The 26326-nt window shown below is 38.5% G+C and overlaps 3 protein-coding genes across 3 annotated transcripts; 2 read left to right on the top strand and 1 right to left on the bottom strand.

The window, feature by feature from the left end:
* Nucleotides 1-1176: 1176 nt before the first annotated feature.
* Nucleotides 1177-3457, top strand: LOC149630933 (uncharacterized). The gene is made up of 3 exons (XM_089851141.1): nucleotides 1177-2020; nucleotides 2100-2505; nucleotides 3338-3457. The coding sequence occupies exons 1-3, from the start codon at nucleotides 1914-1916 to the stop codon at nucleotides 3455-3457; spliced, it is 633 nt and encodes a 210-aa protein (XP_089707267.1). The 5' UTR covers nucleotides 1177-1913.
* A 3618-nt stretch (nucleotides 3458-7075) lies between these two features.
* LOC149630932 (uncharacterized protein F54H12.2-like) lies at nucleotides 7076-8413 on the top strand. The gene has a single exon (XM_089851140.1). It carries the CDS (start codon nucleotides 7076-7078, stop codon nucleotides 8411-8413), a length of 1338 nt encoding a protein of 445 aa, XP_089707266.1.
* A 473-nt stretch (nucleotides 8414-8886) lies between these two features.
* LOC149630931 (uncharacterized) lies at nucleotides 8887-13457 on the bottom strand. Its single transcript, XM_089851139.1, has 10 exons — nucleotides 13382-13457; nucleotides 13139-13330; nucleotides 11788-12995; nucleotides 11584-11725; nucleotides 11207-11522; nucleotides 10736-11145; nucleotides 10353-10670; nucleotides 9781-10293; nucleotides 9431-9712; nucleotides 8887-9350 (listed from the first exon to the last, which is right to left on the bottom strand). The coding sequence occupies exons 1-10, from the start codon at nucleotides 13455-13457 to the stop codon at nucleotides 8887-8889; spliced, it is 3921 nt and encodes a 1306-aa protein (XP_089707265.1).
* Between the last annotated feature and the right edge of the window lie 12869 nt (nucleotides 13458-26326).

The following is a 26326-nucleotide window of genomic DNA, read 5'->3' as shown; positions in this document are numbered from 1 at the left end:
GAAAAATAGTCCAGAACAGCATTCGCATTTATGATCTGGACCATCTGATATATTTTGGAGATAGATGTTTTCATAATATTGTGGATGTTGTTTATTACTGCTTCTTTTTGCTCTATCTCTTATCAGCTCCAAATGAGCATAATTTTTATCAAGTCATCGAACTTGTCTTGTAACATTGTCTCGCTGTAGTTCATTTCTAGCATAGTCTTCATTTTCTCTTCTTCTTTTTTTAGAAAAATTATCCCTTATCAATTTGAATTGAGCAGAATTATTAGTTGACAGGTCTTCACTAGTTTTAGAAGCCTCACTAGCTGAATGAGCTTCAAAAGTTGGATTCTCACTCGTTGAAGCACCGTCAAAAATTGGTGGGTCCTCCCATGTTGAAGAACCGTCAAAATATGATGATTTCTGACCTGATAAAGGCCCATCAAAAGATGTAGGGTCCTCTATCGTTGAAGAATCCTCAAATTGCGATGAGTTCTGAGTTGCTAAAGGCCCCTGAAAAGATTTAGGGACATTTATCGTTGAAGAATCCTCGAAATTCTATGGGTTCTGAGTTGCTAAAGGCCCCTGAAAATATGTAGGGCCCTCTATCGTTGAAGAATCCTCAAAATGCGATGGGTTCTGAGTTGCTAAAGGCCCCTGAAAAGATGTAGGGTCCTCCATTGTTGAAGGACTCTCAAGATGTGATGAATTCAAACTTGATGAAAGAACCACAAAAGTTTAAGGGTTCATACTTGTTCAATGTGATGGGTTCTGACTAACTAAAGACCCCTCAACAGATGTAGGGTTCACAGTTGTTGAAATGCCTTGAAACATTGAATTGCTTTGACATGCTAAAGCAGAAAAGCCGTCAAAGGACTGCTCGCTACTTCTTTTTTTCTCAGCGTATCTTTCTCGTTTACGTGCATTTTCTCTTAATCGGAAATCTGGATTTTGACGTAATCTTCTCATTTTTTCTTTCGGTGACTCTCTTACATATAAAGCCATCTCTAAACTATGAAGTTTGTTGATTAAAATATTCTTTGGATATTAAAATTTTGAAAAATATCCACAAATTTATGTGAATTCTTACTACTAATATTACTATTGAATGAGAGTTAATTAGCCGCAAATTATGTTACAAGATTTTTTGCTAAAATTTACCTTGAACTAAAACTAAACAACGAAAAGCAACATGCACTAGTTTAACTTATGAATTATGATATAATTACAATGATACACAAATCTAGCAAAGGCTTAAGCTTTCAAGTAATTATACGAGTAGGGGAAATATGCCGTTCCCAGCACAGGTACAGTGGAAGGCAGGGAGGATTGAGGATTGAGGATATGAGGATTGAGGATATGAGGATTGAGGATATGAGGATTGAGGATATGAGGATTGAGGATATGAGGATTGAGGATTGCAAGATGGCGGGTGAGAAAACGTATGCCTTTTTGATTGACTCTCCCCTCTCTCAGACCTGCAAGTGGGCGTTTTTTGATTGACTCACCCCTCTCATCCCCGCACCTGCAAGGGGTGTTTTTGATTGACAGGTCAATGAAGCGTGTTAGATTCTCGGATGTGGAAGTACATACATTGGAGTATGAAGATAGAGTGAATTATGATTTAAGAAATAAACAGTATTTTAATATGTTAATTAGATTAAAATTTGAACCATTAATTTCTCCGGTATTAATCAAATGGTTAAGGGGGTATGAAACTCCAGATGACGTTGGGGGAAAATAAAGAATCCCAGTAAAAACCCAGCTCTACCGATTATTCTAGATCATTCCAGAAAATTTAAAATACCTCATAAAACCCAGGTTAACGTTGTTTAAGGCCATGACGTAAAATGTACAGTCAAAGTTGTAGATTGTTCGAGAATAATCTTCCCGAAAAAACCCACCAATAATGTACAGTCAAAGCTAGGATGATGATCATATTAAATAGTATAAATAGCCAGGACCCTGAGTTAAACCACCATCACAATCTCACTCAAGCTCGACGAGGAAGGAAGGACCATCCAACAAGTACAATGTAAGTATAGTTTTTGTGGACTTGTTATTTTCAAAGCTATAGTTTGGATATAAAACTTAGATTTTTTTCTATTTGACAGAATGTCTGCCGTAGTGCTATTTCCCCTATCAGATGAGAAAGTAATTGAGGTTACCCCGAAGTTAGACGTACGACTAGGGTTCAAAGACAGTTCTACGGGACTCATACTTCACCAGTCCGATTTCCACGAGCTATACGCTAGGAAGGATGAAATATTCAAGTTCTTCGAAACCGACGACGCCCCGGAGACATCATGGTTCTTTACCGGTTCTGAAACGAAGCGTGTGGAGTTGCGAACATATCGAGACCGTAAGATTATAGACATCAAGGAACTATACCCTGGAACAGGTGCTATGTACGGCAAGTTCTTCCCAACAAAGAAGGGATTCGCCGTTGGACACTACCTTGGCAAGACGTTAATGGATACTTATAAAGACGTAGTCACATTTCTTAACGAGGCGAGTCGAGTACGTGTGTTATTAAAAAATTGTATTGTAGAACAATTGAAATCAAACATCCGTAAATGTTGTTACGGATGTAGTATTGATCACCCCTCTCAAACTCAACACGATTGTTTGAATGGGTGGGAAATGCGTGTTTCAATGAACTTTGACACCGCGATAAGTAATCTTGATTATGTTGAAATTTATAAGATATTTACCCTAAGCACTTTTTTAAGTGACGAATTTTGTAAGTATATGATTGGTCAAATCGTATGTAATGCCAAAGAATATTTGTGAATAAAAAACAACTTGATTCTTAAAAAGTGATTCATTCCTTAAAATGGACTTCAGCTTACAACACCCATTTAATGGTCTCATAGCCGGGGCGACACAATCGGGAAAGTCATACTTTGTAGCTAACCTTATAAAGTATAAAGATATATGTATATCACCCCCTCCAGATAGGATAATATGGTGTTACACTGAATATCAACCGAAATTATTTAATTCGGTATTAGATCACACACCTTCTGTAGAATTTCACGAAGGTATATTAAATGTGAATATATTAGACTCCAATATCAAGAATTTTGTTATACTTGATGATTTACTTTGTGAAATATCTAATAACAAGGATGTAACTAATTTATTCATACGGGGATCGCACCATAAAAACACCTCTGTTTTTATTTTGATGCAAAATTTATATTACCCCGGGAAGGAAATTAGAACATTAAATTTAAACGCCCACTACTTGATAATATTCAAATCTCCTCGAGATAAATCGGCTATATTTCATTTAGCCAAACAGATTTGTCCCACTAATAGTAAATACGTTATCGACGCGTTCCATCAGGCAATTGCTAGAGATTTTGGGTATTTATGGGTTGATTTAAAGCCAACGACGTCAGATGATCATAGACTACGGACGGGACTCATACCGGGCGAAGAAGCCGCAGTCTATATTCCAAAATGAAAAGAGTGCATACGCATCAACATTTCTTAAAGTATCTGACTACTTGTAATGCGTGTCAGAGAAAATACGCTATCAAACACGCTAGTAATGACTCTATCAAGGCCATAGTGGAATGTTGTATAAATGTCCTACGCGGTAACGTGAAGTTATCAGATGACCAGAAGAAACGATTGAAGAAGCACTGTCTAATGTTACGGAAGTTATCTAAACAAAGCACTGTAGCAAAACGAAAAAAGATCCTTATTCAAAAAGGGGGATTTTTACCTCTCTTGTTAGCACCCCTTTTATCACTTGTTAGCACTGCTGCTGGTGCAGCTATAAGTAGAGCAATTAAAAATGGCTAGAAAGATGATTTTGGTACCTGAAGAGGTTTACCGCCGATTAAACTCGCAACCAAAAGTTGAACATAGTGAAAATTTGGATACGAAGACTGTTTTGGTAGACAACAAATTGAACCAGACGCAAAAAGTTAACATGTACAATCATTTACTAACGAGTGCTATTAACAAAAGAAAAAAGAAGAAACCTGTTAAACAACAGAAAAAGAAAGATTGGTATTCTGAAATAGCCATGACAATACCAGATTCACACCTCAAACCAGCCATTGCCTTATACAAGTGGATTGATATGAACTCCAAGATTAATTGGTCTCCTAACGGGGAACTCATATACAGGGGGCAACCAATCGTCGGGTCCAATATTATGGATATTTTACACGAATCCGTTAAAGGTTATAAAAGTAAACCGAAACACACTGTCGTTGGAATAAATCAGTTTTACGAAATGTTAATAAAAGAAAATGTACCAAAAACTATCGTGAGAAACAAATTCCCATTTGGAAACTCTACGAGTGTTGTACCAAATACCTATCTCGATGTATCTAAAAGCGATTTACCGAGCATTGATTATTATCCCCCAACCCCAGATTCCCACTACGGTAATGGTCTCAACACTTGGATAAACTTGAAATAAAGAATATATATCAATACCACGTTTCATTTCTTTCACAAATTACTTACACGTTATCATGGAAGGATGTAACGACCCTTCTCCCACAGGGCTTCTAGCCTCCCTGTCCGTTTCATTTTTAAATAATCCCAAAGTTATTACGGCGCTTTTGATATTATTTCTTATTATAATTATCGAGTTATCTGATTTCGCTTATTGGTATACTCAAAAAACCTTAAACTGTACGACTAATGGATAAACTAGAAGAAATATACTTCAATGAAAAAGATCCGGGGAGCTTCGGAGGTGTACAAGGACTATATAGGGCTGCGAGGGAAAAGGGGATTAACGTTTCCTTAAATGATGTTATTGAGTTCCTACAACGTCAAGATACGTATACACTGCACAAACCCGCGAGGCACAACTTCAGAAGGAACAAGACTATTGTGTACGGTATAGATGAACAATGGCAACTTGATCTGGCAGACATGCAAAACATTAAGCGTCATAATGACGGATATAGATTTCTACTGTGCTGTATTGACGTATTCAGTAAATTTGCTTTCGCCGTCGCTATTAAAGACAAGAAAGGACCTACGATGGTTGCGGCGTTTAGATCCGTTTTAGAGTCTGGTAGAAAACCCAAGATTGTTCAGTCGGATCATGGGAATGAATTTCTAAATAAAGAACTGCAAAGTGAATTGAAACGTTTGGATATCAAGTTTTTCGCCACACACTCGGAAGTGAAATGCAGTATAGTTGAACGATTTAATCGAACCTTGAAGGAGCGAATGTACCGATATTTTACACAAAACGACACCTACAAATACATTGACGTATTACCCGACTTATTGGAATCGTATAATAACAACTACCACAAATCAATTAAATGCAAACCCACTGAAGTGACAGAGGAAAATTCGAAAGAAATCTGGTTAAATTTGTACGGAAAAGTAAACTTTTCGCCGCCAGTTTCATACCCCTTTGAAATTGATGATTTAGTTAGAATTAGCAAAAATAAAAGAACGTTTGAAAAAGGGTATTTGGCCAATTATACCGAAGAACTATTCAAAGTAACAGAACGAATCCCGAGAGATCCACCGGTATATAAACTGAAGGATTTGAACTCCGAGCTCATTTCCGGTGTGTTCTACAAAGAGGAAATACAGAGAGTTGGCAAGGACCTAGAAAACTGTAAATTTAAAATTGAAAAAGTATTACGAAAACGTAAAAAACCTGACGGTACTAAAGAACTCCTCGTACGGTGGAGAGGGTATAGTTCCGAATTTGATTCCTGGGTGCAAGAAATCGACGTAAAATGAGTTTCTACATCACACTACCCTCTGACTCGTCAACGCAATATTTCAAAGGAAATACTATAAGCAAGTTCAGAACGTATCTACCAGAACCTATAATTCTAGAGGGATCTCACGAGGTTGCTCTGGCTGAAATAAGCTATCCTAGAACTTGGAATAATGTAAAAAGGGAATGCGCAGTTCGCATTTGGGATAATTCGTTCGTAGGTGTTGCTTCGGATGCAATGGATGAATTCCCAGAAGAGGGATCTGGTTTTGGTGAAAGTGGACAGACAATTAACGGAGTGAATGAAAACCGGGGTATATCGATAATTATACCTCCGGGATATTACGGTTCTGTAGAGGAATTACTCGAAATATTGTCAGCCGACGACGATGCTGGTGCTACTGAAAAAATAAAATCTAGGGTTGAGTTTTCATACAACAAACCAAATCGACGGGTGATGGTTGAGTTAAAAGGGACGAACCAACTTTATATCCCAAGCGAAATTGCCATTATATTAGGGTTCACGAGGAATTCCAAAAAAGACTTCACTGTGGTCGCCTCTATGACGGCCCCATTCAGTTGTGATATGGATGCTGGAATGCACTCCTTATTCGTATACTCTGATATAATTCAGTCTCGATCGGTAGGAGACTCTGACGTCCCTCTCTTAAGAATTATAAGTATCAACGGGAAAGATGGTGACACGGTGGAAAAAGAGTTTGCTAAACCCCATTACATGCCCATAGCGAAAAACAACTTCCAAACAATTGAAATAAACATTATGAGTGAAATGGGTAAACCGGTTAAGTTCGAACGTGGGAAAGTTCACGTCACTCTGCATTTCAGGCCCAGAAGAACTTGGCACTTGTTATAAGAACTACGTTGAATTCAATCTCCGCCCCATTTATGACGTGATTGTCAAAGTGTAAGGATGTCTCCATATAATACGGGTCACGTTTCTGTTAAGGATTATGAGGACTATTATCTAAATCAAATTGGACATGGATCCATCCCAGTATATAGAGGTTTGGCCGTGCAACGTGGTTATGGCCTGGGGTCAATTATCTCCTCGGCGTTCAGATCGGCCATGCCATTACTTAAAAGGGGTGCCACGTTCCTAGGTCGAAAGTTTTTAAACACTGGCGCGAAAATTGCGACGGATTATACAAGCGGTGTACCCATTAAACAAGCATTGAGAACTAGGGGTAAAGAAGCGGGTAAGGAAACATTGAGAAGGGCCGCCGAAGAAGTGACCAAGCTAACTGGAAACGGACGTAAAAGGAAACGCAAAGTGTCACCCATCATCAGTTCTGTTCGAGCTAAGAAGAAGAGAAGGTCGTCATCTTTACACCCGGATATATTTTCATAATGTCGCTCGCACACCCAAACTCTATGAACAGCGTCAGCTCGGAACTAAATGTTTTTCACGTACCCTATACCCAAACTGGGATAGTAGGAAGTCAATGGGTGGAGTATAACTCTACCTCCAATGTGGATGAAAATCAGGCTATTATATTTCCCGTCACCGGGAACTCCGAGACATACATCGACTTGAAAAACACGCTCCTGCATTTACAAGTAAAAGTGGTTAAAGCGGATGGGTCTCTACCTAAAGCCGCTGTGTACGATGCGAATGGTGATATAACTACTCAGGCGGATAAAGTTGGACCCGAAAACCTATTACTCTCCAGTCTTTTTAGTGAACTACACGTATCGTTGAATGATAGATCAGTTACATCATGTCCTCAACAATACGCATACAAGAGCATGATTCAAACGCTATTGACATTTGGTGGTCCAGCGAAAAAGAGTTTTTTGACCGGGGCACTATTCTACAAAGATACGGCGGGACATTTTGACGACTTTTCCGAAAATGAAGGGTTTTTGAAACGGAGTGAATTCGCCCAAAATGGGGTTATAGACTTGATTGGTGTCGTACACGCCGATATATGTCAGCAAAATCGCTTTATCCCCAATCTGGTCGATGTGAATTTTAAATTTATCAAAAGTCCCAACGAATTCTGCTTACATGCGGATGGAAATAAAGCGAAAGTTATATTTACCCACGCTTCGTTATTCATAAGAAGAGTTAAACTAACCCCCGAGATTATGATATCACACGCCAAAACCCTGGAATTGGCCACGATGAAATACCCCATAACACGTACGGAATGTAATACGTTTTCCATATCTCAAGGAAGTAAAATAGCAGTCAAAGACAATTTATTTAGCGGTCAACAACCGAATAAAGTTGTAATTGGATTTGTAGACCAGAACGCGTTTTTGGGTGATTATAAAATGTCGCCTTTTAATTTTAAAAATGAAGCGGTGACTCAAATCACCTTATCCGTTGATGGGGTTAGCGTACCCCATAAACCCTTAAGCCCCAACTTTAAGGATAACCTATGTATGAGATCGTACGCCAATCTCTTTCTTCAAACCGGACAATGGAATATCGACGAGGGTAATTTCATTGACCGTGACGAGTTCGCCAATGGTAATGCTCTTTTCGTATTCGACTTGACCCCCGACCTGAATGGTAGTTCGACTGAAAGTTTCAACTTTATAAAGAACGGTAGTGTCCGATTGGAGTTAATATTTGCCGAAGCGCTACCGGCTACAATTGCCGTCGTTTACTATTCCGAATTCCAATCTTTGATTGAAATTGACAAAAACCGAGCTGTTCTATTCGATCAAAGCTCATAATGGACTCCCAACAACTTGAGAGAATATTAAGGCGCGACCCATACGCTAAAAATCTGTTTAGGGGTATTTTTGCGGCGGATAAACTACCACTAACTGTTAAAACATTTCCATCGCTGTACATTGTGAACACTGATACGTCTAAAGGGGGAGGAAAACATTGGACGGCTATATACATTTCGAGGAAAAAGAATACTGAATTCTTTGAAAGCTATGGAAATCCTCCGGATTTATTTAAATTTAACGATTTTGTAGAGCGAAACAGCCTAACTGTTACGTTTAATTCACGCCAACTACAGGGTGAATTAAGTCAAACTTGTGGTGGGTATTGTGTCTATTTCTCGTTGTATAGATGTAGGGGGGTTAAAATGTTTGATATAATAAAACGATTTTCTAAAAATAAAAATGTTAATGATAATATGATTTCGGAATATATGTATAAGAATTACTCAATAAATTTGTCATAATTTTTCTCTTTATTTTGTATTTTTATGCCCGTGGGCTAGTGTCGTGATACCGTCATTCAAAATGTGACGCTTATCGTCACATGGGTTTAAACACAGTTTGGTTTGTTTTACAGTTTTTAAAATGTGCTTGTCACTGACAATCCTTATCATCTCCGCGGTGGTCAGCTCGCGGTTCAGCAAGCATTCGCGATAATGCGCGTGCCGGACACGTTTCTGCACGACGCGCTTGCACACGCCCTTGCACGTCTTTTTCTCCCCCTTGGCCGACAGGATACTGTACATTTTGGGTCTCAGCCCACAGAACTCCGCGATCGGTGTCCCATCTAGTTCATCCTTGAATTTACCAAGGCGTTTCTTGTTCACATCGCTGTGAAGTGGATGGTCACGTGGGTACCCCGAGAAGTCGTACATATCCGACTGAGCGGCGAAGTCTTTGTACAAGTCTTTGGTTTCTATGTGATACGTGAGACTGTCTGTAATTATACGTAATTTCCGCAAATGTTAATGTAAATGTTATGCTAAAGTAAATGATATATAAGGACGTAAAACTTACCAGTATCTGTGAAGAGGAGTTTTGCTTTCTCCCCGTATTGTGCCCGAATTACATCATAGTGGAACTGGTACATGAGCAATTTTGATAGATCCAGAATTGCGAAACCCGTGTATATCGGTCGATTTAGGACCAGCTTCTTTTTTGCGGAGTTGATTCCAACTAGTTCGTTGTGGAATATGGTGAACCGTTCGAATGCTGGTGAACTAGCCTTTTTAACGGCTTTTTCGGCAGTCGTCACTAGTTGGAAATCCTGACGGTTCCGAAGGTTCTCCATCGTTTTTCCTAAGGGAGAAAGCAAATCATTATTATCCATACTATTTTATGTTCATTCTAATTTTATAAATACATACCAAACACGGCATTGTTCATTAATTTAAATAGGTCCTTCTCGAAATCATCAGTCGCCTTCGTCCTCTTCTCGGTGTTAAATTCTATGTACCCCTTTAACCACGCTCCTTGTTGAAACTTCAAAATTCTGTGAATTTTGCTGATTCTCAGCCCCTTTGATACGTAGTACTTTAAATTACGATAGTGAACCACGTATCGTTCCTTCTTGTTTAGGTTGGGGAGTAGTTTGGGTAGAGATTCCTTGATTTTGATGTTCAGCGAAGTCATCTGCTCTTTGGAATAGTGAGAGAGCATCTGGGGTTTTATGGACATGGATTCTGGAGCTAGTGGATAGCAGTTGTGACTATCATGGAGATATTCGGGATACTCCATATCCACTTCAATAATATAACCCTCCGGCGAGTCATCTGGGCAACTTAGAATTTCGAGCTCGGAATTGGGGTTGGGTTCTACCCACTGGAAATTCCTCATGGGTAGAGCGTCACACATGACCGTCCCATAAAGGTTGTTGCAATCTATTATCGTTGATTGTTAGTATGTGAAAATTTAATTTAGGATAACTTGTATATCTTACCTAGATAACATATGTAACTTTCCGGTTTTGATGCGTCGTAATTATCTAGATATGTGTTGTTGGCCGCAGCGAAGCGATGACTTATCATGGATACCCCTCCCCTAATCCCCTTTTCGATGAAGAGGTGCATGTTCTCATCCAATAGCAAGTCTAGGTGCACCTTTGACATGCATAGAGCGGCTTGCCAGGCAAAACCGGGTAAGGTATATGAGTGTGCAGGGTCTAGACGATAGTACGTCATGCACATTTTGCGGAAGTTTTGAAAAACATCCGCTAGGAGGAGAGTATCGGACAGAACATACAAATCGTGGTACCCTCCTTTAAAAAATGCAATACAAATATTAGCAAATGTTCGTCTCGAATGAATGTTATCATGATCATACCCAAATTCCGAATGTTGAATGATTGCCACACGTTTTGAGCGTGAGTGTAATCATCCTGTTTAAGGGGCTCGTCCGTAAGATCGTTGTAGAAACACTCAATTGGCGGTAGTTGCTTTTCGGAGAAGCGCTTCTCGGAATCCATGTAAGTGTAGGGGTATACACCCTTCCGAAGAAGTAATTTAACTTCAGCCGGATTGAAAACGGCGTTCATGAGTGGGAATTTCTCTTGTCCTCCTTTCGCTACATTTGACACCAACGATTCGAGGGATGCAGGCAAGAATCGGATGCTATCCACAAAGCGTAGATTTCCCAGCGTGAATGAAATGTATGTCTCACTATTGGTTGCTATACAGTCAATCTTTTTGTTTCGAATCATCGCAATTTGCTGCATGATGAGATGTGCATCGTACCTATTCGGTAATCGATAATTATTAAATAGATCTAATTAGACATAATGATTATTTAAATTACCTGCTGAGATTGTGCATCACAACTGGTATGAATTTTGGTGCTTTCAATTTCAAGTTGCAACTTTGACACGCACCCCCTCTATATTTTCCAGTGTAGTGGTCGTGGTCGCGCGTTTTGATTATAGATTCCGTGAAGGATTCTTCACAAACGTAACAACAGGTCGCAGCTTCGTGTGAAGCTTCTTCGACCGTTGTTAATTGCATTGATTTGTTCTCCTTCAGCTTCCCAACGATGATGTCGGATTCATCCAACAACATTTTCAGGAATTTTATTGCCCCGTCAAGTCCTCTGTATACTTCGTGTTTAACGAGATTTCCTATGATAGCATGAATAATTGTAAGCTAAATGGTTAATCCATTTAGGGGATTGGAATTTACCGGTTGGTCCGACGATTGCGTATGAAAAACCACACGCCTTATGTAACGCCAATGTAGTTGTTGAAGACAACGATGTGTCTGGTAAACATGTTGTCACCTTTGCGAGAATCGATTCAAAATCGGCTACAATAATATATGGAACCTATATCGATGTAATGAAACATTATAATTTTGTCTTGCACTTGGTTATATTTAGTAAATTACCATTTGATTCCATCCAAAGCTTTTAAATTTCAATGTGGGTTCACTATGCGGCATAATCACGCGTTGCGGGTCGTGTACACTACACTCACGCACGTGATTATCGTGAACTGCTTCGGTGGCGCTTCTCTTCAAGCAATATCGGCAGTAGAAGGATTGGTGACAATGTTTCGTGAAACCGTTAAACAATCGGCTAAGGTGGCGAATTAACACGTAGTGTTTTGATTTTCCATTGGAAACCAAGAGGAGATCAATTTGTCTAGATTCGTGCACTTTGTTCTCGCTTACGTAACGTGGAAAATATCCTTTTTCGTACGCGAAAATATTCACTGATAAATTGTTCACCTCCTCAAACCGTTTAAGTTTAAATGTATCTAATTCAAAAGGGAAAGTGATTCCACACAAATCGAGCTCGTTCTCGTACGGCCTATAATGTGTTACACGACTTGGGTTGATTAAAGCCGGATGGAGTTTTGCTATTATCGACCACAAGAAACACTTATTGTCAGTTGGATCTTCCGGGTTAACATTTACCGTTGCCTTTTTATTTTCAATCACGGGTGGTAATTGAAAATATGTTCCACCCACTAGGGGTAAGTACTGGATAATGTTGATTTGTATAAATAATATTCGGTCTAAAACCCACCCACTTCCCATAGCTTCGAAGCTAATCATACTCTCGGCAATTTTATCTCGACTCAAGTCGATTTGTTGTGGGATAACTTCCGGTGCCAATGTGGCATGCGTAAATCCTCGGAAATATGGGCTAATTTCGGTTTCAGCGCCTGTATTTCCAAGTTCACGTGTATACCGCGCGCGAACCGTTAAATACCATTTAATCCCCTTTTTAACACTCAATTTGTTTCTGAGATATGATTCTAGTTTTTCCCGGTGTTTGTTTATGAATAAAATCGGGTCCGTTACACCGTCAGGGGCGGTGATTCGAGCCGAGAAAATCGCGTTATCGAGCGCGTTAATTTCCTCAATGTCCGGTTGTTGACTCCCGGGTTGTTCTACCGCGTTTTGTTCGGCCTCCCAATTGTCCATAAATTCATTTAACCCGACGTCATCTTGCGAGAGCAAAACATCACCATCTTCATTTTCCCTACCTCCCCCATCTTGATTTTGTCTATCCTCCCACATCTTTATAAACTCATCAAGCCCTTCGATATCTTGGGTAGATAACGGGTCATCTGGAATTGGCGCATTTTCTACATATAAATTAGGAATTAATTCCTACACCAATTCAGAAAAGATAGATTGTCTTAAACCCCTGGTTGTTAGCTACACCCTATGCATCAATGTGCAGCGGGTAAGACACCTTACAGGGGAAATCAATAAACCAAATATTTACCATTTTCTACTTTTCTTTTCTTTCCTCCGTTTGTCGGAATCGGTGCCGCTTTTCTCTTTACGGGAGAATTGGGAGGGCTGACGCGGTGTGACGGTCCGGGTTGCGGGGTTGGTGGACGCGTATTATTTTCCGCGACTTTATTTACTGCGGCTCCAACGTGGTTCATTTGCCGTTGATGGCGGTTTAAATTATCTTTCCGCGCATAACTCTTATTACAAACTGGACACGCAAAAGAAATATTACCATGTTTGGTCCGCATATGACGACTAAGGTTCGGCTGGTTGGTGAAGACATCGGCGCAAGTAGAGCAGGAGTACATCTTGAAATCGAATGTGACATAGCACCCATTTCACCTCCCTTTTATACAATTTTTAGGCCTACGTATATATTGTTTCACCCTTTCCAGTGATTCCCATTGGATAAAAATATTGGCAGCCTTAAACAGTGTATTTTTCTTGGATTTTCCGGGGTTTCCCCATCAACGTACAGAAATCCAATTGCGCCTGGTTTAAGAAGGTGTAATATGGAAGACCCGAAAAGAACCTTCTAGAAACAATGGAATGTTCTGGAATCGGAAAGAATATTCTAGATGGCCCAAGATGACCGACACTTCGTTGTACATCCGAATTCGGCTTATATTGTAGATAGTGTAAAGTCAACTATGACACTTTGATGTGAAGACTCCCTCGAGTCTAAGAAATTTACTCCTCCGATAAAAACCCAACTTGTATCTTTAACAATAGTAGCAGGTACACTCGTACACGAGGGGTTTGACACCCGAGTTCCGAATGTATATATATGTTATAGCGTTTGACCACCCAGGATAGAGGCTGAATATCACCTCGATCGAGAAGTCAAGTTGACATGTTTGGTTAAGACGCACGTGTTTTCGCCTTCTAGATGGTTCGAAACGAGGGGTCGGATACGTACTAATTCAATGTACCATGTCCTTTAAGTTATCAGTATATTTTGAACAAGTGGATGACCACCCAGCTAAGCTTGATTTCTTCGCGCTTTTTGGGTTTTTTGGGGGAATCCCGAATGAAACCAGTGATTCATAGATGTATGGTTTTTAATCCTACAATTCATACTAACTGTTTGAAGTTCTATTGTAATTTGGAGAAAATCCGAGGAAGGGTTAGAGGTTTTCATACTACATGTTGGACCCAGGGGCATGGGCCATCTTTGAAAATTTGGTCACAACGATTTTTTCTGTCCTAGTGGAAAGTTGAGTCCCATTAATTTTTTTTTTAAAAACTTTTAAATTAAATTGAAAATGGTTCTGGGTCGCGTCCCTATGGGGGACATGTCTTGGGTGTACGCACCAGAAACTCCTCCTCCACTAATAATTGAGGAAATGGAGGAAGATTTTATCTTAGATGAGGGAGATAATGAGGTGTTAAACTTCATCGTCGAAAACGGAGATGATGCGGACTCCGTAAACACTTTCCCAATCATCCATCCCGGGGATATGTAAGTGTATTTTTCTATTATTATTGTTGTGTAGTATCAATACTTAAGATTGTTTTAATGTGATTAGCGCCGACCTCGGTGATTTTGATGATTTTGATGAGGAAATTGTTCTCAACATAAATTGTGACGGATACCGGTAAATACATCCATATTTATACACCCCACCATTTGTACCGCTAATTGATTTCGTTTAGAATTATGGACACCATACGGGTTTTGTTACTTCCCAGCATGGCCACCCCCTCCCTCCAGGCCCTCTTGGTCACTCTAGAGGACATTATTGCGGGATATATACGCCCAAGGTGTGTATTGAAGATATAGATAATATATTGATTAATTATTAATTATTAATTATTACTAGTATTTCATTTATTTGTTAATATATTTTTCTACCCCTCCGCTTAGTCCGACAAGGGATGCCGATGGGGCTTACCCCACCCCGGACGGGGGATCACCATCCCCTAACTGCGATGGATATGGGTATGACACACTATCAAATATTTAATTCTATTTACATTAATTACAATATACATATATTCGCCAAAACAATTCTTTCTTCTTATGTACTATTATCAGCGTTCAAAACGCCATATTCACGCTCATGATGAGGAGGCGGGATGCCCGCAATAACAGTGGGGAGGAACAGGAGCTCGCCGCCCACCTCGACAGGGCAGTAATTGAGCATGTTGGGATTGCGGTCAATCGGAGTATATGTGATAATTACGCGGTGTCGTATAAAATTTAAAAAAAAAAAAAAACTATGAATAAATAAAAGTAAATTAATTAAACGTTACACATTGAATTTCATTTTTATTCGTCTCCTAAATTTTTATTTACAATTTCTTTGTGGTTATAAATCCACTCGGAAAATAATATACATTTAGATAGTGCGCATAAATACTTCTTATTATTACGGACAGTTTTATGATTAAGCATGCATGTAATCATGGGTCCATCATCGTCTATTTCGTTGGCTTTGGGGCACCCCACACCATTCAAGTCTATAACTTCCCGATTAATAATGTTCAGCAAAAATAAACACTTTTCCTCTCCCTTACAAAATACGCGGTCGTAGCCTTGAACTGCAGATCGGAGGCACTCGACGAGTTTTTCGTAGGGCGTTACTCCATCACTCCATTTCAGACCATGCAGGTTGTTAAGAAGCCACCTGTTCTGACGCATAGTGTCGTATGTAAGTTCTTTTTCACTGTAAGGGGGCGCGAAAGACCATGAGCCAACCCTCGGTGTTTTCTCCACGGTAGTAACCGCCACCTCCTTGGCTACTTGTTCCCGTTCAAGTCCAACAATTCGCCCGCTAAGAAAATCAAACTCAACGACCACGGATTTCTTAAGCCTTGGTGAAGGAAAAAAAAAAATCCCATTAACACTGATATTTACGGTTCAAACTTTAACTTTAACTTTAAAAAATAATAAGTACACAAAAACTATACTTACATTGTACTTGTTGGATGGTCCTTCCTTCCTCGTCGGGCTTTATAGAGATTGTGATGGTGGTTTAACTCAGGGTCCTGGCTATTTATACTATTTAATAAGATCATCATCCTAGCTTTGACTGTACATTATTGGTGGGTTTTTTCGGGAAGATTATTCTCGAACAATCTACAACTTTGACTGTGCATTTTACGTCATGACCTTAAACAACGTTAACCTGGGTTTTACGGGGCGAATTTTAATTTTTCTAGAATGATCTAGAATAATCGGTAGAGCTGGGTTTTTACTGGGATTCTTTATTTTCCCCCAACGTCATCTGGAGTTTCATACCCCCTTAACCATTTGATTAATACCGGGGAAATTAATGGTTCAAATTTTAATCTAATTAACATATTAAAATACTGTTTATTTCTTAAATCATAATTCACTCTATCTTCATACTCCAATGTATGTACTTCCACATCCGAGAATCTAACACGCTTCATTGACCTGTCAAAAACACCTCTTGCAGGTGCGGGGATGAGAGGGGTGAGTCAATCAAAAAACGCCCACTTGCAGGTCTGAGAGAGGGGAGAGTCAATCAAAAAGGCATACGTTTTCTCACCCGCCATCTTGCAATCCTCAATCCTCATATCCTCAATCCTCATATCCTCAATCCTCATATCCTCAATCCTCATATCCTCAATCCTCATATCCTCAATCCTCAATCCTCCCTGCCTTCCACTGTACCTGTGCTGGGAACGGCATATTTCCCCTACTTATACGACCCCTTATTTAACGAACAAAAAGTTAGTATTTTAAAAAAAGTATCAAATATTAAATATAAAAAAGTATCAAATATTAAATATAAAAAAGTATCAAATATTAAATATAAAAAAAGTAGTTTTCCTTAAAATACAAAAATAATACTTAGCTGGAAGACAAATATTTAAATCATGAATTAATCAGGGTAATCAGAAAATCTCGCTTGTGGCACAACAACAGAGGTTTGGAAAACGGTTTTTTTTATTATTTTTCAAAAAGTACATCGCACTGATAGCAGTGCAGAGCTAAAGTTCCCTCCTCCCTGGTCAGATCTAGGCTATATTTAGCGCCATCATGGCGGCCTAATTTTAAATGCATATGGCAATGTTATTTTAAACATTTTTGCTCATACATAAAATTTAAAATTAAAAAACTAAATTTAATATAGAGTTAACAATTAATAATTGTTGCTTCGAAATTGTTGCTAAAATAGTAGTGTGTGTACGTAGATGACGCTACAATAGGGCAACGCCGGTACTGCCCGGTAGCCTGTAGGCATAGAAAAGCGTCTGCACTCTGCTCTGCAAGGAAGTAGATTTGAAGATGGTTTGAGCAAATATTTAAATTTGGTTCATAACTGTTGCATTTAAGAATGGGATGACGATATTGATATATCATTAACGTTTATAAGCAAATTTAAACTTGAAAGGATAATTTTTCTTTGTCCAATCTTGTTACTTAAAAATGAAAAGAACCTTAGAAAGTGCTTGTGCTTGGTAAAATTTATTATTAGTATTATTTGAGTATTCAAACTTTAATAGAAAGATTTTATTACGAATGCCAATACTTCAAATTAAACATCAAATTATCATTTTTGTTTGTCCAAAACTGTAACGTGCTTAAAGAGAAAAAGAAAGTTTTAGCTAGGCTTTAGCTTATCTAATCCCAACACCCAAATTAAATGTACAGGTATAGTTAACCCCAAAAATGTGTCTATCTGGAAGCACTTGCAAGTTAATTTAATAAACTTAAAATATAAACACTTACATAGATGGTAATATCATAAACTTGCTAAGTTACAGAAGTTTCCCTGATACACTCTCTAGAGACTACGGTATTAATTTATTTTGGTTTACAAATCTAATATCTCTTACTTTAAAAATGTGTTTAGTTTTTATTATATTTCAGACTTTCTGACAAGTACAATTCCTAAAATAATTTTGTAAACCTTCTATTGCTAAAAACGCGACGAATTTTATAATTGTAGCGTTACCCGTTTTAAACTGCCTATCTACCATTCGCGAATTTCCCGCCAAGAGATTTCAATTCTCGGCATGTATAGTTGTATAGGCGCGCTACCATGGAAACGCGTGACTCGCAGCCTCGAACAAATTTCCCTCCTCCCATCCCCAACTAAGCAAGACGTGAGAGGAACGCGCCGGCCGCCGACGTGAGAGAGATGCTAGATTTAAGCAATATAACTCGCGCTTGTAAATAAGACGAGACGTCCGAGAGCGTAAGGCGTCAATCCATGGAGTGAAAGCTCTGTGCGATGGCGCGGGATCGAAACCCGGTCGAGGAGGAAAATAATTTCCTAAATAAATAAAGTAAAGTACATTGCATAGAGTATAGATGTCACTGAAATTCATATTTCTAGCGGGAAATTTGATTTGAAAGTAACTTTATTTATGATGCATTCTCTAAGGGGGGGAGAAGACGCTCAGCCGCAAGGGGTAATTGCAATGCTTCCGCAGTCTATAGACAGCGAAAGCAAAAACGGATTGCAATAATAAAAACTTAGAATCATTTCTTAGCATTTACATTTTTTATTCGACGTTAAAGTTGAAGAATAGACCATATTTATTTATTACCGAGAGATAAAAGATGAATACGACAAAAACTCTTTTAACTGAAAAAACGGATTGCAATAATAAAAACTTAGAATCATTTCTTATCTATGTATCTTTAAATAATTAATCTCACCTTTAACGTCACATACATTTGCACCCAAGAGAAACGTCGTATACACTAACAAGATAGCTTTTTAAACGTCAATAAATAATGTCTGTCTAAGATACATTTTTTTGTGGTGAATTCATTATTCGTAAGTTTTATTTAGTTATTAATTGTGCCCATCTCTGGGTGGAAGCCCTGCCATTGGGAGGCTAGACGTTTCTCGTAACCTTAGCCGATCGCCGCGTATATCTTAACAAGATGGCCCCGGCCATATTAACGTTTTGCCTTGGCTGGCTAAATTTATTGTAAGGTGACCCCGGCATATATACTTTACGGTTATTTTTTTTCTTTTAAATATCAAATATCATTCCAATTATGAATAAAAATAATCTAGCTTGATTTTGGGTTATAGATTATGAAACAAGTAAATAATCAACTTCTGTCCTATGAACTGGAACAATTTTCTTGATATTTTCGTTGCAAACCTAATATTTGTGGGGTAATTGATGCGTTTGGGTACTAAAAGACTTCTAGTGACTTATAAACATGCACTACTGATGAGAGTTCTACTTTTTCGCTTTATAATATCTTACTGCTAGCGTTAAATCGTTTTAAAATTGGATTCCACAACACAAGCATGAAGGATATTTCCAAGGAAGATAATTTTTCGTAGAGGCACTTAGCTTCATGGCAAACGGCGGCTTTTTGTGAAACATCGTTAGAGATTTCATCCAAAGCGTTTTTAATTTCATTGTATCCTTTTAAAAGAGCTGCGCATGCATCGTCTCTGGCTGACCATCTGGTTTCCGAAAGCGATTTTACGGTTTGAGAATGGACGTTTGTTTTTAAATGAGTGGCAAGTATTTCCCATCGATTCGTTGTTGCTGAAAAAAACGTATATGCCTTGGAGAAAAATGAAAAAATCGGTTGACACTGATGCGCAGTCGGCGGCACAATTTCCAATTAGGTTAAGGGAATGTGCTGAACATGGCACGTAATCAGCATAATGAGCCTCTCCTCGAATACGTCCTTGCAATCCTTTATATAACCCTGACATATTGGCAGCGTTGTCATAAGATTGGCCCCTACAGTTTCTAATATCTATGTCGTTTTCTTTAAATTCTGAGAGAATTGCTTCGAACATTTCAAGACCTTTATGCCCGACTGATAACAGGAATTTTAAATACCGCTCAACTGGAGTACCATCTTGGAGAACATACCGAAAAATAAGTGTAAGCTGATCAACTTTGGTAATGTCTGGAGTAGAATCCACACTGATTGCGAAGTATTTCGCAATTTTCATCTCACGTAGAATCTCTTGACGAACACGAGTACCCATGATTTCTATAAACCCGTTACATATCGTAGAAGACAAGTACGACACGTGTCCCTTTCCCTTATTTGCATGTTCAGCCAAATGCTTAGCCAAGAAAGGATCAAACTCGGCGATAAATTCGAGAGATCCAAGAAAATTACCGTTACGTTTAGACCCAATATTCTCGTTTTCTCCCCTAAGGCTAGGCCTCTAGAAGCTAAAAACTTTATGGTTGCAACCACTCTTTGCAAAACATTCCTCCAATATTGTACTTCCGATTCAAGTTGGAGACTTAAATAATTATGTACGGATGATTTCTGGTTAGATCGTAATACTATCTGATTTTGAGAAGTCTTGTGAACAGTACTTTTTTCATGCGACAAAATCTTTTCGTTTGTTTTCTTCCAATTTGTAAATCCATCAGTCGCGAAAGCAGAATTAGAAGCCCTTTTATCGGAAAACAATAAAAACGGAACACAGTACAACGCGTTTCTAGACTTCGAATATAAAAGCCAATCTCTAGACTTTTTTCCCCGTTAACTAAGGTTCGTGTGAAAGCATCTTTAGATAAATGCCTGTAAATGTTACCGATTTTGCGCTCCGTCTTTAAAAAGTCTATATCTTCAATATTTTGAATAACAGGATTAGCTGCAACTTGGTTTCGTGTATTATCATTTAAACTGCAAAGAGCTGGATCGCTTCCCCAACTATCACAACTATCCTCCTTTAATTCCTTTTCGAGAATTTTCTCATTTTCTTTTGATATTGAAAGTGAACTTGATTCAGCTGAAACATGTACATTGCCGTGATTTTTATCAATATCATCCGCTGCATCCTTGGATTTGGTAATAAAAGATGTCTCGATAGAGTCTTTGATGTCGGCTTCCGTTTCTGATATTTCATTTTCCGGAGTTTCCCTCGTCGAAAGTGTTGTAAAGAAAGAATTAATTTTTGGTACTTTTTCGAGAAGTTCCTTTTCTCTCATAGAACTTTCAGCTTCTCTTTTTCGGCTTTGGGCTCCACTAAGCTTCTTTTTTTTCTTGGTTCACTCATTGTTAACAAAATAACTACAAGAGCCCGAATCAAGTTAATTAACCTTAAGTCTTTACCTAATTTAATTATTTTAATTATATTTTAGATCCGACGTACGACTTGCGACTGACTGAAAAAAAAACCAGCGAATCTATGATTCACGAAATTCCGTTAGCCCTTGCTCGTTGCAACACTCTAGTCTGTAGCAACAGTAGCATGGGAACAGCATGGAAAGTTGGGAAATGGAAATTGTGGGAAAGTAGGCGAAAATAGACTAAAAGTGGATCCTAAGCAAAAGCGTGGGAATAAAAGTCAAAAACTACTTCTAAACTCTTTCTTTCTCAAAGCAAGAATGTAGCCTATACACATAATACGAATCACGATAGACAACCATCGAAATTCAAAACTTTTCATACGCTCACGCTATTTAAAAACGAAAAACTGTCCCGTAATCATTCAAAACTAACGTCGTGTTTTTGAGGTTTTTGAAAATTTAATAAAACAATCGCTCAGATTTGGGAATCACCAGACTTCTTGGGCGCCCCAATTTGGCTGGCGCCCGGGGGCAGGTGCCCCCTCTGTCCCTCTTAATCCGGCCCTGCTAAAATTATTCATTGATTGCACGCTAATAGCAATATGCAACAAGCGCTTAGAATTAGCCCCGAGTCATGTTCTCTTGAAACTTGACGCAATAGAAATGAAGTAATTTGCATAAGCCCTAAAGAACAACGCTAGACGGGACACGGAAACGGATGGTGGAGATAAAGAACAAGAAAATCGTACTGAATAGAAGGCAGGCCCAATATATATTACCGCCAAAAACAACCTTATTCCTTTTTGTTTATGACGTACTAAGCGTTAATTAATCAGAGAAGCTGGAACCGAAGAAGCTTACAAAAATCTCATAATATTTGTTCCAAAAAAGTCAATTTAAAAACAATTTTATATATTTTAATTTAGTATAAAACAATTTTAGAACTAAAAATGGGGTTGAAGGGAGGCCCAGCCTGCCAGCTAGGGTCGGACCAATACTTTTCCGGACCTCTAAAACGCGCGAAAGTAAAAACTTAGTAAGGAAATAATTTATAAATATATATATCAAAGTCCTGACTGACTGACTGATAATCAACTCCCAGCCAAAACCGCTTGCCATAGAAGGCTGAAAATTTGCAGGAACGTTACTCATAGGCGCGTACTAAGAAATAATTTTCCAATCCGATGCCATCTTAATAAATGGCGCCCAGAAATGTAAAAAAACCTTTCTATATACAACAGAATCCGCGCGTTTCAACCGATTTCACAAATATTTAGTACACTGGTTTTCTTTAACCTATAGACGGGCTGAATGGTCTTTTGTTTCGATTTGTTGCCGTCTTTTTAAATGGCGGCCAGAAAAATTTTAAAGACCCTTCTTATGGCAGGCTTAACAGAAACACCCTGTACACGAGTAAGAAAGGATATGCGACATATCGAAAAAGGGTCGGCCGCGACACTGTTCCGTCAGACCTGATGGGGAGGGAAGGGATTCCTGTATGGTCTGCTAGAGTAAAGATCCACACCGGTTTTATACTGTATACAGACTGAGATATGTCTGTATGGTATAGTCTGTTGGATTCTTGGGAGAGCCCGGAGGCTCGAGATGAACGGAAAACCATCCCGAGATCCGCGTGTATGTAGGCCTATGTCGAACGGAGAGAAAGAAAGATTCATGAAGACGCGGGGAGTAAAGAGGAGAGAGATCGAAAGAAAAAATTAGGATTCAGCGCTTAGAAAACGCCTCTAGACATCCTTCTAAAAAACAGATAAGGATGGGTTAAATGTTTTATGGTGTTGATGAAATCAAAACGGTTTTGTTTTGTTTCAACTTAGGCAAGTAGAAGTGTAACTGAAAGTGAGCAGTAGGCAAATAAATATCACGTGATTAATCTTGCCTCTGAGCCAAGGAAAAGATGTATACTCCCCACGTGGTATACCATGGGCAAACTGTCATATGGTTACTAGTCATTTGCGAGTATTTGGACAAACCGAAAATGTATGATACATTCCCAAAGACCCAGATAAATGCCCCAAAATCCAATCGGTTATATAATATTCTGGGTTAAGAAATTAAAAATGATAAAGGTATTATATAATTATCAAGTAGAGCGTTAATTGGTCAACAGAGAGAAAGAATTCGGGACTAGGTTGACACCAGAATAATCGACGCCAAGAACAAAATTATAATTTATAAAATATTCGAAGCAGATCAATACCACAAAAGTCAAACTACTTCCTTGGAATTGATAATCACTAAGGCTCTTCTATATAATCTTCTTTAAATGTTTCACCATCACTTTAAGAACGGAGGCTCAAGAGCAAGGATGGGATGGAGGGTAAGAAGGAGGGGGGAGGGGGGTTTCAGGGATAGAGGAAAGAAGGAAAAAATTTAATCTTCAGACTACATTAGCACACGCAGAAGTTTATGAGCTTGTGCATTGGGTGTTTGTTTGAAGGCATGCAGTGGGTTTGACGGGGTTGGGTTTTTTTTCTTCTTCTGTCCCATACTCCATTGGAGCTCCCTTCATCCCAGCTTTCTTAAGACACAACTCCGGAGGATGGAGAGGAGAGGAGGGAGAGGTTTTTTCATTCCTGAGTGACGCGACGCCTTTATCCCTTTTTCCTTGTTTAGGTACACGATATACGTCGCGTGGATTTCCAATCACAAAGCCTATAATATATGTGTAAACGTTTTCGTGTCAGAATTAAAACTGTGTACGTCTTTCCGGCCTTTTTTGCTGGCGTATATACGTCTTTCCCACCTTATTATTTAGCATCGGCTTTATGAGGTATAAGGGTCAGAGAGAGGGGGGCAGGGAGGGGATATTGGTGGTTTTGGTTTTATATGTATATATTTATATATCTATGCTGGGAGTGTATACTTGTTTTCAGTCAAAGCGGATTTTGAGAAAGACGATGGCATTTTATACATGCCCCCCTTTCCTTCTTCTACCCCAGGTTTGAAAGAAAAGGTGTAGTATCTATCTATGGAATATTGTAAGTTAGGGATAGACCGTTTCTTTTTTAATATCGAGCGATGAAAGGGACGTGTTGTAATTAATGTTATGTGGATGAGAAATTTGGTTTAATTATGTGGCACGTGTTCAAGGTGAAATATTTACAGCCTGGATCCTTGAAATATTATGTTAAAATTAATCTAACCATTTATTTAAAAATACTGTCTTACCATGAATTTAAAATCTGTCTAACAACTGATTTAAAAACTGTTTAAGCACCCAGTTAAAAAAACGGTTCACGGGTAGTTGTGCGGTTTTCAAAAGAGCGTTTTGGAATAAAGCGGTTCCTAAAACAGCGGTTTGCAAAACCGCGTACAAGCAAAACCGCGGTTGCTGTTTCCGCGTTTCTCAATACAGCGCTATTTCCAGTGGCGTAGGAACGGGGGGTACAAGGGTACATTGTACCCCCCTAAAATTTTACTAGGGCGCCTAAATGGATCAGAAAGGGCGCCAAATTTATAATCAAAGGGCGCCAAAATGATTCTGAAGTAAAAAGAGGCGAATAGACCATTTCGGTATTAGGCGCAGCGCCGTTTTCCGTCGTAGAAGCCAAGCCCGTCTTGGGTAAGGCATAAAAAGGTAGAGAACTTTTTCAGCTTATCAAAGACAGCTTCGCAAATTTGGGGCGCTGAAGACCGTTCGTGCCTGCGCAGAGATGAATACCGAAATGATCTATTGTGAAAATAAAGCGGACACGGAGAAACCTTTTTTTAAAGGCAATGGTAGCAAGAAAGTATGCAGGACGAAACCTAGTCTTTTGCATCTTAATCGTCTGCTTCTTGTAGTGCCTGCCACTTACGCTTCAGCACCCAGAGATCCTATAATTCCAATAAAATCAATATTTTAGAAAGTATCCTACAATTTCACAAATCGTCCTTTAAAGTCCTGTATTTTTGGGATTTTGAAGTAATTATTTATAATCCCAGTTGCATGACGTTTTAAACGTTGAATTAGCGAGATCTCATTTGGTCACATAAAAAAATCGCGGAGCTCGCTTCGCTCGCTCAGGAGATTTTTCCCTTCAATGTTTCCATAATTGAATTTAAATAATTTTTAAAGTATATCAATTACTTTGCATTCTGAGCTGCGTTCCAATTGAACTTTGCCTAACACCTTTCATCTAAAATGTCTAAGTTCACAGATTAAACTCAATTAGAGCACAGACTTTTAAATTATCTTTAATTATAAAAAGAATTTTGTAAATTAGTTTTCTCTGGAAATTATCTTTTCCTACCTGACCATTTAAATAGCTTGATTTGGTAATTTTCAGTCACTTTGAAGTCTCTTTTTCCTTATTGTTTTTTTTAATCATTAGTCTTTTTTAAAAGTAAATCTGAATGGGTCTTCTATGTGAGCCCTTGAGTATTTGATTAGATCAAGATGTGATAAAACGCACTTAAAGGAATCTTACATTCTCACTAAATAAAATTATCCGCACTATGGGTCTTATCATTTAAGAGTCCTATATAATCCTTTAGTTTTATGAATTCGGTCCTATAAAATCCGATATTTTGAGAAAGGAATAATATTTTTCGTATTAAAGAATTCTCTAAAAGAGTTGGTGCCCTGATATACGGGAAAAATTACTCAAAAAGAATAAATCATTTAGTGATTATCTAAACATATCCAGAGAGGATTGATAAAAATTTATTGTGCCGAACATTATCCACAAGCAACAACTATCGGCCACCAGTTTCTGGAAAATCATAATAATTCACCATTTCACATTTCACTGTAACTAAAGTACCTTAATTGTTAAATGCATTTTTCGACATTTTTCTTTTCTTGGGGGAGGGGGGGCGCCCAAATCCACATTTAGACTGTACCCCCCTAAATTCGAAACGTTCCTACGCGCCTGGCTATTTCCCAAAACAGCGGTTGCTGTTTCCGCCCAAACTGTGATTGATAGGGAGGGAAATATCTATTATATTAAGTATATAGGACAAAGAACAATATTATGCTAAAAGGAGTAATGTTATATCGGAAGTAAATATAAAATATAATTTTTTGGAAAAGGCATATTATTTTGGGAAGTTAATTATGATAAACAACAATATTTTGGAAAAGGCGTACTTTCGTACGCTCAAGATATAAACGCTGTAATCAAAATGCGCTAAAACGAGAAATGGCTATAATGGCAAACGCGTTTATGAAAAAGCCATT

The sequence above is a fragment of the Phalangium opilio genome, unplaced genomic scaffold (assembly GCF_054372755.1).
Source record: "Phalangium opilio isolate 3A_F unplaced genomic scaffold, DU_Popi_V2 ptg000101l_1, whole genome shotgun sequence".
In the NCBI taxonomy this organism is placed as follows: domain Eukaryota; kingdom Metazoa; phylum Arthropoda; class Arachnida; order Opiliones; family Phalangiidae; genus Phalangium; species Phalangium opilio.
This window is presented reverse-complemented; position numbering and strand designations above follow the sequence as displayed.

What these genes read in the sequence shown, in the direction of transcription:
- LOC149630933 (XM_089851141.1), top strand. Translation starts at nt 1,914, where the DNA reads ATGATGATCATATTAAATAGTATAAATAGCCAGGACCCTGAGTTAAAC. An exon ending in GACCATCCAACAAGTACAAT is followed by an intron (nt 2,021 to 2,099) that starts GTAAGTATAGTT and finishes TCTATTTGACAG; the next exon opens with AATGTCTGCCGTAGTGCTAT. An exon ending in TTCTTAACGAGGCGAGTCGA is followed by an intron (nt 2,506 to 3,337) that starts GTACGTGTGTTA and finishes GCGTTCCATCAG; the next exon opens with GCAATTGCTAGAGATTTTGG.
- LOC149630932 (XM_089851140.1), top strand. Translation starts at nt 7,076, where the DNA reads ATGTCGCTCGCACACCCAAACTCTATGAACAGCGTCAGCTCGGAACTA.
- LOC149630931 (XM_089851139.1), bottom strand. Translation starts at nt 13,457, where the DNA reads ATGTACTCCTGCTCTACTTGCGCCGATGTCTTCACCAACCAGCCGAAC. An exon ending in GAAAAGAAAAGTAGAAAATG is followed by an intron (nt 12,996 to 13,138) that starts GTAAATATTTGG and finishes ATTTATATGTAG; the next exon opens with AAAATGCGCCAATTCCAGAT. An exon ending in ACTCCTCTTCACAGATACTG is followed by an intron (nt 9,351 to 9,430) that starts GTAAGTTTTACG and finishes GTATAATTACAG; the next exon opens with ACAGTCTCACGTATCACATA.